Raw genomic sequence first — 15830 nt, 5'->3', positions numbered from 1 at the left:
TTTTTTCTTCCCGATAGAGTTGTTTGCGCTCCCAAGGTTTTTCTCTTCGGCCGTTTGGAATCGTTTACAGATTTTCACGGAAAAAATCCGCCTAATTACTTTCGATCACCTCACCCTCTTGTGTCAGCGGGTATTTGCCTACAAGTATTTAACGCTGCTGAATGACAAATTAGAATCAGAGACCATGAAATGGCCTGCAGCCTGCAATATGCCGGCTCTCTGGGACAAACTCTCTTACAGTGCGCCTGCCCCAGCAGCAGCAGCCCTGACATAAAAATCCATAATTTAAAAAAAAAAGGCCTGAGTCAGCACGACTTTTTAAGAAAAACTATTGTCTATTAGAGATGGGGGAGAAAAATCTCAATTTATGGTGTGGGCTGGTTCTCGACCTCTGAAGTCATCTTGGAATTTAAAATGAGATCAGATCGAATCTATTTGTAATCATTTACACCCACAAATTAGAAAAAATAAACATTTTTTCGAATTTAGATCTCATTCCCACCATTAAACAGTCAAGTTTTGTTGTGCACATGCAGCCTCCATCTGAACCATGCTGCAGATTATTATGACAAATTGCGCTGGGTGTAGGTGATGCAGTGAGTCCAGGGTGATTCAGCAAGTAAACACACACCCGAGTGTCCTGAGAGCGGCACTCGAGCACAAATGAATCCCCCTAAGCTCCGAGGTCAGTTTGCTGACTCTGCCAAGTCAAGCAAAAGCAGCGTTTCGATCAAGTATTACATTATTGTACAGAGGCCGATTCGCCATTTAACAAAGCAAAGTTCAGCGACTCCACTCGAACTACAAGCGAGGAAACAGGAAGAGAGAGATTTCTGATTCCGATCCGAGTCCCGGTGGACAGGCAAAGCATCGAACGGGAAGCTTTTGAAGTGACGCTGTGCGGCCAAGCTGCAAGCACAGCTCCATTAGCCCACACGCAACGGACTCAAACAGGACAAGCAAGGCTGTGTTTGTCTCATCCTCAGACCTGCCTGTCATGTAATTGGATGCGCAAGGCTACGTTTCCCAGTTGAGTGTTGGCTTGCAACACTTACAGGGACTGCTGCAATAATGTGAGGTCAGAAGTTCAACCCCTGAAACACCCAAGAAGCACGCCTTGTCAGAGTGAAACCCGTGAAAACTTGCTGTCATAAAGCTGCTCAACTTTCTTTAAAAAGCTGCTTAGTATTGTTTCACAGCTGTGAGATTATATTAGTCTGTGGATGTGCCTAATTCTAATATTCACGTGTTTTTGAGCACGTACTTTAGGACCAAAGCTGCAATGGCCCCAAATGCAGTTTATCAATAGGCCTCCATTGTACAGTAATACAGCGATAATGAGTGTTAGCTGCTACCACTTGGGATCAATGGCTTTGTGTGTCATAGCATTGGAGGTTTATGAACTGATCCAAGAGATTAAAGAAACAGCTTCCTCAATAATAGCTGACACTGTCATGAGGAGTAATTTACTTGTAGACCACTTTGCAGGTTTCTAACTCTAATTTCAAGACACTTTGCGTTTGGTATGAAATGTGTCGTATTTTTCTGCTATTCGTATTATGGTAGTCATGTTTACTGCAAAAAGTTCAAATAAAGCAGCAACTTCCATACATGAATAACAAAAACAACGACATTTCAGAAACTGCAGTTTCTCTACTGGCTCTGAAAATGACTCGTTCCCCATAGACTTCCAGTTTTACAGAGGAAATAAACAACTTTCCACCCAGCAGCTAAAAACTGTTTTTATGGTTTTAACCAATTTTCCCCCAATTTAAGAGCCTGGCTGCTTTCACTGGAAGATGGGTGCCAACGCAAGTATCCACACCTGTCTGCTAGGCTAACCAAATAATGTGACGAATGATATCTGTTCCTGCTACCCTTAGCTTACATCTCAAGTCCTGTTTCTCACAAGGTAAAGCTGGTTGTTGTTAATCCAAAGGTTAGTAGTTTGCATGTCACACTGTCCTTGAGCGAGATACTGACCCCAAGTTGGTCCCAATTTAGAACTCCTCGAACGAATGTTAGACAAAGTGCTTAAAGTTTCTTAGTACGCCTTTAGTACCAACTGAGTTTGATTATGTCTATTGCTACAAGACAGGATGGATCTATGCATGCGTGGGCCCTGTGATTGGCTGGTACTGACTAGGTATTTGGATTAATGAGCAGTTAAACACACGTACCTAATGAAGTCACCGGTGAGTGGAAGTACCAGTCCGTGTAAAATGTGACTTTTCAAACCCAGGGAGACAAATCCAGATGAAGAGGAAGTCTGATTAGCTTTAATAAAAGGTAAAAGGTGTTTCAAATGCAACAACAGCACACCTGAGTTTGTCTAAACTTTTTCTTAGGTACAAATAGTATTGTAAACTTACAGTTTTTAGACAAAGCACCAATAAAAAACCCAAAATACAAATAAAAAAAGAGCAGCTGTAAAATTTAACCTGTAAAGTTTGACTCCACCTTACTACTGCTGCATAGTAAATTTACTTACTCCGATGGGAACCCACTTACTGAAGCATCCTATCGCACTGTGTACGTTTGCTGTGATTTTACTAGCAGCTAATTCCACTGATTTCAAACTTCTGCGTTAAAATAAGCATTCGTGTCAACAATAACCTTATTCGTCAGCCGTGAACCGACCGTAATGATGGATGACTGCTTCTGAACCCATTTACCCCGCATTATTCCTCTGAAAAAGACAATCTATCCGAGTGTCATCACCTCCTCACCCCTGGTTGTGCACGTCCACACCTGTGCGGCCGCTCTCCTTTTGTCGTGGCTCGGGAGCATTTGACTGTCACCGGCTTTAGTTTGGGGAAGTTTGGTGGCTGGTAGCGGGCCTGTGTCAGAGCCCCGTGATTTAAGCGCCTTTAATAACCTTTCACAAACACTCAGGCGAGTGATGTAAAGCTCAGCGGCTCCCATCAGGGCCCTCACAGCCCATGCTGGCCTCCCATTCATCATCCTGACAGCACCTGACAGCCCCGCTAACGGCGCCCCCCACCCCCTTCTCCTTTCTATCCTCTCCTTCCTCCCAGTCTCTCTTTCTCCCACGTGTCTTTGCCTTTCTTCCCCTTCAGTTTTGCCCCTCTCTATTTCTGTCTCCCATACAACTCTCTTTGTCTTTCTTCCCAGTTGACTTTGCCCGCTTTCGCTCTAAACAGGTTTCCTTTGTCTCCTTCTGTCTTGTTTTTGTCCTCCTTGAATGAACTTTTGTGCTTTTATTGCTTTTCCTGCTTACTCATTACTTTCCCCCCTTTATTTCCACGCTTTGTCTGGGATATTGCTGCAGGAAAACAGCATCAGAACTTGTGCCAAGGTGTGGCATTGGTGATATTCCTGTGGCCCAGGTCCAAACAAAACCCTTCTGTGTAGCACAAATCAGCAGACTCCTCAAGCGTGGAACAGCTTGTTACCTTGGGCAGTAATTACATGGTGAGGGTTAGGGGAACATTTCAGTTGACATGCAGTTTGAAATAAGGCTGCTAGATAACCAAAACTGCATCAGTGTACAAATAAATATCAGCAGCAGGAATATGCGCTTCCCACTGTGTCACTGTCAGGCTGATAGCATCGCCAGAGTCAGATGGAAAAGACCCCGAAATAGAAAGCGAGAAGCCGCCATCGCACTTTCACCACACTGGCCCGCGATCAAATTACTCGCGCAGTGGTGACAGCAAAGACAACACATAGCCCGAGACAATAAATAAGTTATATTAGCATTTCCCCTCCCACCACCACTGTTGTCCTCATTGTAAAGTAACCCAGACGCTACAATCACACGATGCACGGACACGAAGTTGCTGAAATTCTGTCAGCAACAATAGAAAACTAGAAAAAATTGCATTTCCTGCGAAAATGCTGTGTGGATACCTTACGCTGAAGATTTCTGCTGAAAAAAGCAGAAAAAGTTGAAAAAACAAAAAACATTGCCCTGAGCGAGATTCGAACCTGGCCTTTCTGATCTATAGGCGGCGTCTCACCTTACTGGACCAAACTGATTCTTACAAAGAAGAGGTGGAGAGACTGACAATTCTGGTGAAATTAGCAGAAGCTGCTTAGTATTGTGCTAATAAGAGGTGAAAAGGCTAAACATTTAGCAGAAAAGAGGTGAATCAGAAGAAGTTCTGCTGAAAAGAGGTAAAGAAGCAAAAAGATGAGTTGAAAAGAGGTGTAGAAGTGCTTGCTGAAGATGGCTGTATGTGTAATGACACACTGGAGAGTGTCAAGAAAGCAGAGCGCATGCAAGCAGGGAACATGTGTAGCAACTGTCACAGGTAGGATTCGAAACTCTGCCCCCGGGTCTCACGGCAGCTGCCCTACCCTCTGAGCCAAATGAGTTCTGGTCTCAAGCAAATATATGATGAGAGAGAAAATGTGCACTGTGGAGCAGAAGCTCAAATTAGCAGAAAAGAGGTGAAGAGGAAGAACTTTGTTGTGAAATGAGGTAAAGAAACTGAAATTTGTGCTTAAAACAAGTGAAAAAGCTGAACTCTGAAATCCTGCTAAAACAGTAGTAGAGGCTGATATTTTTCAGCTACTCACTGAGCCAAACTGGTTCTCACGTAACTGAAAAAAGGTGGAAAAGCTTAAAATTCTAATGAAAACAGCAGAAGAGGCTAAGTGCACTGTGGAGCAGGAGCTCTAATTAGCAGAAAAGAGGTGAAGAGGAATAATTTCTGCTGAAAAGAGGTAAAGAAGCAAAAAGCCGAGTTGAAAAGAAGTGTAGAAGCAGAAGTGCTTGCTGAAGATGGCTGTATGTGTAATGACACACTGGAGAGTGTCAAGAAAGCAGAGCGCATGCAAGCAGTGAACATGTGTAGCAGCTGTCACAGGTAGGATTCGAACCTCTGCCACCGGGTCTCACGACAGATGCCCTACCCTCTGAGCCAAATGAGTTCTGGTCACAAGCAAAGATATGATGAGAGGGAAAATGTGCACTGTGGAGCAGCAGCTCAAATTAGCAGAAAAGAGGTGAAGAGGAAGAACTTTGTTGTGAAATGAGGTAAAGAAACTGAAATTTGTGCTTAAAACAAGTGAAAAAGCTGAACTCTGAAATCCTGCTAAAACAGCAGAAGAGGCTGATATTTTTCAGCTACTCATTGAGCCAAACTGGTTCTCACGTAACTGAAAAAAGGTGGAAAAGCTTAAAATTCTAATGAAAACAGCAGAAGAGGCTGAGTGCACTGTGGAACAGAAGCTCAAATTAGCAGAAAAGAGGTGAAAACAGCAGAAGAGGGTGAGATTTGTGCTGATAAGAGGTGAAACTGCGGAACCAATCAGAGGTACTGCTTCTGTCTGCTTCATCAGGCTGTGTACTTGTATGTATTTCTGCCATAGACTGTTAACCAGAATCTGAGGTCCATATTAGAAAAGCTGCTAAAATCATTAAACTTTGCAGAATTGTAATAAATTATCAATATGAATTACCGGTCTGTGATAGTGTATAAATTTGTAGTTAAAAAAAAAACATGTGGGCCAAGGTGGAATCGAACCCACGACCTCTGGTCTGAAGAGCGGTGTCATTACCAATCGCGCCACCTCTAAGGGGGCGGGCGCTTTGAAAAAAAGGGTGATGAGGAGTCAGAATTAGATCGCGGTGAGACGCGAAAAACGCCGTTTTTTGGAGTTACAAAACGTCGTGTAACTCAAAAACTAGGTGGGATAGAAGCATAATTCTTGCACTGGGTGAATCAGCGGACTTTGGTGTACTTTGACTGCGATTTACATAGCTCTTTGTATCTCCGTCGCGGAGATATGACGAGAGAAGAAACGGCTTCATTTTCGGAATTTGAAAAATGAGAGGAGGACAGATTTCCACCCCTCAAACAAGTCTAACTCATCTCAGAACGGTAATAGGTGAGAAAATAATTCTTGAATTGTGAGTGTCAGGAGTGTCTGAAGATATACAGGGACAAGCCTCATGTCTTAACTTTGCTTCGTTAAGGAGATATGACGATTTGAAAATGCCTTCAGTTTCAGTATTTCAGCTCTGAGTTTCACAACCTCCCCATAGACTTTGAATGGGGAGTTTTTAGACCATGTGTCACTTCGAGGCAAATTGTGAAAAAAACGTAACTCTCACAATAATTATAGTGACACTGTCTTAAAGCCAGCAAAAATACCTACGTTTTGATGTATAATTTGTGGAAGTTGAGTGGAAATTGAGCGAGTAGCAAGGAGTTGTTCAGACATGAAGAGAAAATTCAGAACGGACGAGTGTGCAGTGGGAGTTAATTGCATAGCAACCATAGCAACACATGTATTTTCTGAAAAATCACAAAGTTGTAACTGAAAACTTAAAGAGTCATTACATGAAAACGGTAACAGATATGAAAAAGCTGAATCACACAGGAATAGCCCAATCATCTGAGAACGTTTTAAAGTTTGAATGGAGTTTCTAGGTGAAAGTATGAGGAAGTAGTTAAGTTTCAAAGACAAGCAAGTTTTAGCAGAATTGTAGAAGTTTCCCATTCATTTCAATGGGACAAATTAAAGGAAAAAAGTGTAATATTTTAAAAAGTATAATAGTAATAAGTACCAAAAGATATAGCAGTCGAAAGCAGAAATAGCAGAACAGTTTAGAGTTTGAATGGTAAAAATCGGCTGAAAACTGAGGGAGTAGTTAAGCGGCAAAGAAACGGAGCAACTAGAATAATAAAGGATAAAGAATAAAGAGAAACAGGATCTCAATAGTGTGGATGCCTACGGCATCCACCCAATGAGTTTTCCAATTACTTCTCCCTCCAAACTTTTCTCAAACCTGACACTGACCAAACTTGTGATTTGTTGCCTCCTTTCAGCACAGTTCACACTGAATACACTTTCACGTCATTGAAACTGGCCATGAATAGTTTCTAATAACCATTCAACACCCAGCTTGATGTCTGTCCACAGCTGCTCTGATTTTCTTGCAGATAACATGGGAAAAAAATTGTTTTGTTAGTATTAACACAAATCTCGCTTCATAATGCCTCCATGTGCTGAATACAGATCTGCTTCTATTAATTTTTTTTCTCATCACATCCTTTCAGCAAACTTAAATGCCAGCAGTGGACTTGTTGCTTTATTTTGAGGATGAACAAATAACATCTATGTCAAAGTCCTTGAGCTCTCAATCTTGGCTCGTGGTGACAGGAAGGTTTGCTAATTGGTTTACAGTGCAGATAATAATATTTGTCATCTTATTGCAAGTTATATCTTTAATAAACCAGTCAAAAGAAGCAAGTCAATCCTCCATATACATTCCTGTTAAAAATACATACTATTCAGGAGAAATAAACATGTTTGCAGCCTGTTACGAAACTAAACTAAACTAGATGAGGGCTCCTTTAAGCCACCCATTTTAATCGTATTAAGGTTCCAAGTTATGCAGTATTAAAGCATCATCTACATATAAATATATAATGATGAACCATGCATGTATATACCAGCATAGCCATACGTTTGACACTCACTGATATGTCAGTAAATGGCAGTCGTTGCAATTTTCAACCTCAGAGTTTACTTCTGGACCAACTGCTTTGCATCAGCTGCTTTATTAAATAGAAAAACAAGAATAATATAGTTATAAATATGCACTGATTAGTGTGTAATTATGTTTTCTAACAAACTGCAACTGCAGACTCAAAATATGAGGCGTCATGCCAATGTTTTATTATATGAGAACGTGTCCTCTCCACCAAAGAATGCAAAGGAAAGAGAAAACGCAAACAACATTTTAATAAAATGTTATCCTCAATGTCCTGAACACTAACATGCAAAAATGTGGATAAATATACTCATTTATTCCTGATACTGTTATTATCAGCACATTAGACATGTGATGCTCCTGTCTCTGGACATCTGACAATGAGCTCGCTAAACAGCAGCAACAGCTGGTTATAAGCTAACATTATGCCAGCTAATGTTAGGCTTGAGAGTCCTAAAAACCACACTTTCCCTCTGATAACAGTTTGATTACATTCTCAAATCCTTGGTGAGTTTATTCACTAAGTGTCTAAGTCCAATCCAATTGAAGACAGTTTCACTAATGTCAGATAATAGAAGCTAACGGTGGCTAATAGAGGCTAACAGCAGCTAACAGAGGCTAACAGCAGCAAAAACAGTTGCACTTACTGACAGAAAAGTTCACACGCCCTAAACAGCTCATCTCAGCATCACTGTCACTAGACAGAAAAATTCTTCATTGTCAATATCCCAGCATAACAAAATTACTGACAATAAATACCATATTTAAACATAGCTTACTGACTAATTAACAGATACATGAGGGTTGTAATGGTATGATGCTGAGCACTTTACATGAGTTTTTTTGCATAATATAAAATCCCCATAAGGAGGTGAAACTGCACATGAGGTTCATGCATAGTTACTGTGGGGTCGTGTTAAGATGGGGAGGAAGCTGTGTTTCGGTCGGTCTGTATGTGTTTGGATAGTTTTAAAGCGCCTGCCATAGTCATAGGAGCCTGAACACAGATCGGGGCGGTCGTGGCTCAAGAGTTGGGAGTTTGCCTTGTAATCGGAAGGTTGCCGGTTTGAGCCCCGGCTTGGACAGTCTCGGTCATTGTGTCCTTGGGCAAGACACTTCACCCGTTGCCTACTGGTGGTGGTCAGAGGGCCCGGTGGCGCCAGTGTCCGGCAGCCTCGCCTCTGTCAGTGCGCATCAGGTTGGCTGTGGCTACAATGTAGCTTGCCATCACCAGTGTGTGAATGGGTGGCTGACTGGTTGTGTAAAGTGCTTTGGGGTCCTTAGGGGCTAGAAAAGTGCTATACAAATACAGACCATCGTCCGAGGGGTGTGTTGTCTTCATGGTTTTGCTTGGCCCTCTTTATGATTTTGTTTTTGTTTGTGCTGCTTTCACAACATGCTTGTGTCACCTTTGGTGCAGCTACCATACAAGGCTGTCATGCAGGCTATGAGAATGCTCTCTGTTGTGCATGTGTAGAAGGTGATGAGCAGCTGTTGGAGCGGTTTGGCTCTCATCAGCCTCCCTAGAAGGTAAAGTCATTATTTTGCCTGACCTGTGGCTGCTGATGTGTTCTCATTCCAGTAAAGGCGACCCCCCCCCCCCCCTCCCTGGGGACTCCAAGATGGCAACTGTTACTAGCTCCATCTTTTATTTACAGAGTGTGGCTATTACAATTTTGGTCATTAAAAGCTACTAAGTATAGCAGTGTGCATACAATTAGTTTGACTTCATGAGAAATCTGAAGGATTACAGATCTAAAGCATAGACGTGTAACATCTGTACGACTCAGAATATTAACGTAAAAAGGGAAAAATACATAACAGCAGGGGAAAACAAAAAAATGTTTCTTGCTTGAGCCTTAATAAAAGACCCTTTCACTCAGCTTTTGTAGCAAGCAGGTCTGCTGAATTTGAGTTTAGACATCCTATTACTGGCATGTGATGCAGAACCAATTGCTGATTCGGGCCCTCGTGTTTTCAAGAAGGAAGCTCTCACTGAGACGTCCGCCTGGAGCCTGAGTTATGTGTGGAGCCATCATTTTGGCTGCGCCCGCAGGTGGTACAGAGACCTGCACCGGGAAGCTTCGATCTGCTGGTAATTGTGTTCCTCCGAAATCAAACCCAATCAGCGATGGCACAGCCAACCCCCCTTTCTTTTCTCTCCTCTTGTTTGTGACGAATGGAGGCTGGCTGAGAGAATCAGCATCTGAAGACTGTTTTTCACTGTCGCACAGCTAATCACAGATTCACGTTGTGCACTCTTTTCTTTGCCCCGAGGCGGTTTAACGACAGGTCTTTTCTTTTTTGTACAGCTGACAAAAATCTGACACAAAAATAGGAAAGCTATGAAAAAGCACGCGTGGGTGTCGAATTAAAACTCGTCCGGTCTAATCTGCATTCAGCACCTGTTTTTAATTTGGAAGTTAACCTCCGCACCTGCAAAAAAAAAAAAAAAAAGCTGCTCCTGTGTGTCAGATGTGAGTCACACGTCACCTCTGGGCACATTTTTCCTTTAATATTTCTTTTGATTCCGACCTCTTTACAAATTTATGATGACTCCGCCTCCCAACAAAGGTCACCGTGCAGATTAATGGGCCTCGATGGGATGTTAGGGTTTTGTGTTGATTCGGCGTCAGTCACAATATGAGGTGATTACTTTCATTTTTAGCCTTCCTGTTGAACTTTTCAGGCATTTTCTTTTACATTTGCATGTTTAAAACTCTTCCAGGATTTGATGCTCTTATGAGACCTGCTGCATTTAGAGGCAAATGATTTCCTCTCTTCCCTCTCAATCCTTTCCTCATCATGACATAGTTTACACCTGGGTTGGCACGTGAATGTAATTAGGTTGTTAGTAAGAGAAACTGAGAAGACTTCACTAATGTTTCACTATAGAGCAGTGACATCCCTGTATCGAGCACGAACAGCCTGCTATGTCTCACAGAAAGAAATCCAGTTTCAGCGGTATGTCATTTAGTCAGTAAGCTGTCACTGCATACATCTACAGAAGCACCACATCACCAAAGGTGGAATATTTTGATAAGATAAGAGATGAGGCTACTTGATAAGGAGAAAAACATGCTAGATCAGGCTGCAGCAGGAAATAGAAGAAACCCTAAATGGACACACTTCCATTACATACAGACCTTAGAATGAATTAAAAATATAAATAATAAAAAAATAAATTAAAATAAGCTGTTCAATCAATGGTTTCACAGACAACAGGACTAATTAATTAATTAACAGCTGTGCTTACATAAAGGGACACTGTACTTCCTGCTACAGTTCAAAATTACGTGACTTCAGCTTCTTGTAGATTGATGCTATGAGCCTGCTCCTGCTCTGTGGCTGGAAATGTCAACCCTGTGGACCAGACTAACAGCAACAGGCTCATGTGAAGCTTTCACCCTACAGTATATTAATTAGGCTGGGATATAGCAGCATTATGAACATAGACATTTTTACAGAGTAAACAAAAAAGGTGAGCTAATGTCTCCTTAGGTCGCCCACTTTTACATACTGTTAAATCAGAAATAACCAAATTAAACTTTTCTCGTTGTGGCCTCTTTGATAAAAAGGAGAAATTCCTTGCTTTATGACTTATTCGATCAAACCCTTTTGGTTTTTATTTAGGTGGAACTTTTGTAATAAAGGCTGTGAAAGCATGTATTTATGGCTAAGTAAGACAAATGTGATCACGTTTTCAGTGTGATAAGAGGCAGATGAGACCTTCATATTAAGGGGAACTTTTAAAGATCTCTGTGTGTGCGTGACCCTTGCAGTAAGAGTTTGCACGGGCCAAATTGTGCTAATAAAGTTCAGTGGCGTATGTGTTTGTGCTCCTTGTGTGAAGTAGTTCTGGATTTATGTCCGAAGGGAGCTACAGCTCGCAGCTAAATGCTAAACGGTCCAGGTTTGGAGGGTCCCTAGAGGTTGTCCAGCCCCTGCAGCTACTCCTCTGTGTACTTACCCCTGCAAAAAGCACCTATGAAGATAGCTGCTGTGCTCCCAGGCTTTATTTGTTGCAGAAATAAAGTTGTTTACAGCCTCTGAGGAGGTGTTTTGATGCTGAGGGGTACAGTAACTACCTTGTTAAAGTGTCTTTTGAGACACGCATTAAAAAGATACTGGGAAGCAGGTACATTATGAATAAGAACAGACTATTTTTAGGTGTATGTGTTGTGTTGCTTTCCCTCTGAAGGGATTATTTTACTCTGTGATTGTGTGGCAATGGGTCATATGACAGTGAAGCAGACGGCTAATGCATGCTTTTACAGTTTTTGTAGCTGAGTTAGCTAAAGGTGTGTTTCTTGGTCTGGCACATTTTGGCATCAGCTAAGAGATGAAACCACTCCTGCTAATTGAAGCAGTGTTAACAAACAGCAGCTTTTTTACTAATGTATTCCTACAAAGCAGATGGTCAGAGGTAATGCAAAAGAAATAATAACGTTGAATGGCACAGTTAATGTAGCAGGAAGAGTGCCGAGGGGACCAAATTCCCTGCGATGAATGCCTGCCAGCACCCAAGACGTACATTTGGTCGTTGAGCGTGACAAAAATCTCAATATAGATCACTGTCGTACTCACTGTTGTTAGAGTAGAGACAGGGCAGCGCAAAAAGTTCACACTGCAGCATTTACCGTAACATGAACTAGCGTGTATTTGCTCTTCATTAACAGATGTTCCTTTCTCTCTGCAGAAAGAGATTCCCATGGAGAAGATGCCCGTCAGCACAAGCCAGCCGCTCTCTCTCAACTTCTCTTTGGAGTCCTTAAACAAGCTGAATCAGAGCAGCTCCAGCAGCCTGTACCCGGACACGGGCTCGGGCGGCCGCAGAGCTGACTGCCACGCCGACGGGGGGAAGAGCGGGGAGAGCTGCTTCAAAGGAGACGAGGCCTCGTCCTCCTCCAGTTTCACGAGCAGGCCCGGGGTGGATCCCGTGGGCTCCCTTAGCGACTCGCTGTACGACAGCTTCTCTTCCTGCACCAGCCAGGGATCCAACGAAGTCTGAAAAAGCAGGGCTGTAGAGATGGAGTCCAGTTTTCAAGACATTTCTCTTTCAGATTCTGTCCTTCTTATTGGAAATCATGCCTTGATTGGCTGGAGGTTGAACGACACAGTGGACATATGGAGTGGATTTTTGGGTAGATTACATCTGTTTTTCTAGGGGATTACCCCTAACAGGGTTGGGCGATACATTAACATTTTCTGCCACATCTCCACAACTAATTATTTTGGCAAACTGAGGTACACCTTAGCATCTTAAAGCAGCCATTCCCAAATTAAAAATATATATTAATTAAAAAACTATCAATTTGAAGTGGCATCGTTTTGGAAAGCCGACATTTTAAAAAGTTTGTATTTATTTATTGAAAACGCCCAAACTTTGGGAACCACAGATGGGATAACAGCAACTCTATCAAACAATTAGGGTAGAAAACCAGGAACATTTGGCATGTCAGTGAAAAACTTTGATATCTGTGTACAGCTTTCCACTCTTGCTCATAAAACCTCCAGAAAGTAAGGAGCTATTGCACTTTAGAGTTAATTATTTACAGCGACATTATAAAAGGTGGACGTACTTCCGAGTATAACAAAATAAATAAAGAAATAAAGCCAATGCAGAAGTGCCTTAAACCTGCATTATTCTTTAATAACCACCAGGGAATGCAGACCTGTAGTTCCAGAAAGACTTGTTGTCTATGGGAAAATAATCCAGAGACAACATAAGTAAACACTTTTGTGATGAGTTTATTAGCTCACTTGCTTAATTTAGGTCATACTCAGTAAATATTTAAGTCCATTCTGTACATTCTTTGAAGTTTAACGATTATCCGGGGTGTGCCATGTCCGTCCCTCGTCAACTGCAGTTTAAAAACATCGGAAGTTTGAACTTCTGAAACCAATGGGTGATGTTACCACAGCCACATCCATCTTTTATACTGTCTACGGTTGCAACGCAGAAAATTAGCAAACTAAAACGCCAAAAATCTCCCGCAATAATACAACCGCCAATCATCTGAGCCGGTCACTGTCCTATCGCCCAACCCTAAACACTAGTTTGTGTTTATTTTCTTCTTTTTTCTCAGCCTTGCAAAAATGTCTTGGTTTTGGTTTGGATCTGCTCTTGATTTCCTCTCAACCTTCAGCTAATCTTGGAGAGGACTTGTCTCAGTTACAGCCCTGCCATGAAAGGACGAGTGCCGGTCCCCTCTGCCTACAACAAGAAGCACTTAGAAGAGCTACAGACGCGAGGATGAATCCTCAACCTAAAAAAGAAAAGAAAAAAAAACAGGACTTTTAAAGGTTTGGCTTGGGTGTGGTGGACTGGACAGCAATACACGTTTGTATCATTAGTGACCACCCCTCCTCCTCTTCCTCCCACCATGCTGGTGTACTTCTTATCATTGCACTGTAACAAATACTGTACAAAGATGTGTAAAATAAAAGAAAACACGACAAGCAGAATGGGCAATATTTGCATAAAACTCCATTTTTGAAACTCCACATGGTACATGAATTAATGAGACCAGGTACAGATAAAACAAGCAAACATAAGGTGTCGTCGCCCGTAGCTCAGGGAACATACTGGACTAAAGTCGATTGTAAAAATGAAAACGCAGCCATCGGGAAAGCGTAGACAAATGGCTCTCCAAGCATCCAAACGTAGTCTCATGTAGCATAACACACCCAAACTCTCCAAAACCTCAGCTTTCCTCTCGTGGCTGTATATTATGTTGTATATATTAAAAAAATATAAGTTAATATCAGAACGGGCATTGCTGATCGATATATATGCAAGTAAGAACAAAAAGAAAGTAAAAAGATGTAAATTGTTTGCCAATCGTTCAACCTGTTTAATGTCTGCTGTTTGGCGTCTTGTGTTTTCTTTCGGGCGTTCTTCTTCTTCTTGTTGTTTTTAAAAAAAGTAAAAATATTATTTTGATCAATAAGAGCTCACGCTAAAATGTTTTTTATCACTTTTTTTTTATCACATTTCTCTCTGGAATTTGACCAGCTGGTGCTAATCAACAGAGCCGACTGTGTGTTTTCGATTTTTCTATGAAACTGTTAATATTGTATGAAGAGAGTCTGAAGAGGACTTGTGTATTTTTCTAGATGTCCAGTATTTATACCCACATTTTGTACTGTCAGACTGTAGTGTGATTGTCATGCTTCACCTCTTTCCTTAAACCTTCCTTTGTAAAGAGAAAGTTACCAGCAGTGTTACTTTGGTAATTAATATTATTGTTATTATTATTATTACTGTGTGCAATTTGTCTGTTACACTAGACTTTAATGCTATATTTTATGTAACTATTTCCTAAATAAATACGAGAAACTATTTCCTATTTCAACCTGAGCTGCAGGATGTCTTTGTGTTTTTCTGAGCAATATAGTGAAGGAGGTGCTACGTGTAACTTCATACGCGGTGATTCATTTGACCTTTCTTTAAGTGTGAAAATCCAGGTTTGGAGAAAGCCCTCCCCAAAATGTTTCATGGCGTGTAATCACCGCTTCCCCCTCACAATCTGTCAGCAGGGGCTGAAGCTCAGAGCTCTCGCTGCAGAGGGATTTATAACCATTAGTCCCCTGATGGGCAATTATACGCATATAAATAAACGCAATTAGTTTAAGCACGCTTGGAAGATTTCTCTTTCTCTGTGTCTGCCTCTTAAGCATAGGCTTGTAGGTTATTTGAGCAGCACGCGAGCAGATTTAAAGTCGAGGTTAAGTAGTATGCTTTTTTTTTCTTTTGTTCTGTGCAATTCCTCAAGGTGAATCACAACGTAAAGAACTGACAGTATTAGACCAATAACCCCTGTGAGCAGCATCTGGTGACTGTGGGAAGGAAGAACTCCCTTTTAACGGGAAGAGATCTCCAGCTGACCAAGTCTCAGGAAGTGGAAGCAACTGGTAGAGGATTAGGAGAAAGCGAAGAGAGGAAAGAATAAGAGAGACATAGGTGCACTGATTTATTATTAGAAAAGACTGTATTAAAATTTCATGAAAAGGTCACAGAATTTGGTGATGACTACACAGCGGTATTACAAAAATAAAAATGAGTCACAAAGTGCAGAACTTAATGGATTTTCACAGCACTGAAAATATGACTCAAAAACTGAAAAGTAGTTCAAGTTCTCAAAGTGAGTTTCAGAGACGTGCAAACGGTCCGGAAGCCAAAGCTAACGTCAATTGCTGCAAATAATAAAATGGAGCAGTACTCAAGTGATTATAAAAGTCTTCATGGGTTAATAATCAGGCACACAAACACTAACATGTCTAAGTGTCCTTTAAAGTTAAACCTTGCTTGTACCTGCTAGCTCCTGTGTGCAGCCCCAGTGGCCCAATGGATAAG

General features: G+C 41.6%; 1 protein-coding gene across 13 annotated transcripts in view; it reads left to right on the top strand.

Moving 5' to 3' along the window:
• Window positions 1-13701, top strand: part of LOC308393645 (nck-associated protein 5-like) — a 201243-nt gene extending 187542 nt beyond the window's left edge. For all 13 annotated transcript variants that reach the window (XM_080877593.1, XM_080877594.1, XM_080877587.1 and 10 more), the window contains one exon: window positions 12171-13701. In XM_080877593.1, coding sequence (XP_080733719.1) covers window positions 12171-12482 — 312 coding nt within the window. In that variant the 3' untranslated portion in view covers window positions 12483-13701. The remainder of the gene's footprint in view (window positions 1-12170) is intronic.
• The last annotated feature ends 2129 nt before the right edge of the window (window positions 13702-15830 follow it).

This window comes from Rhamphochromis sp. 'chilingali', assembly GCF_963969265.1.
Source record: "Rhamphochromis sp. 'chilingali' genome assembly, chromosome: 3".
NCBI lineage: Eukaryota > Metazoa > Chordata > Actinopteri > Cichliformes > Cichlidae > Rhamphochromis > Rhamphochromis sp. 'chilingali'.
The sequence above is the reverse complement of the archived record's forward strand: the minus strand, read 5'-3'. Positions and strand labels throughout refer to the sequence as shown.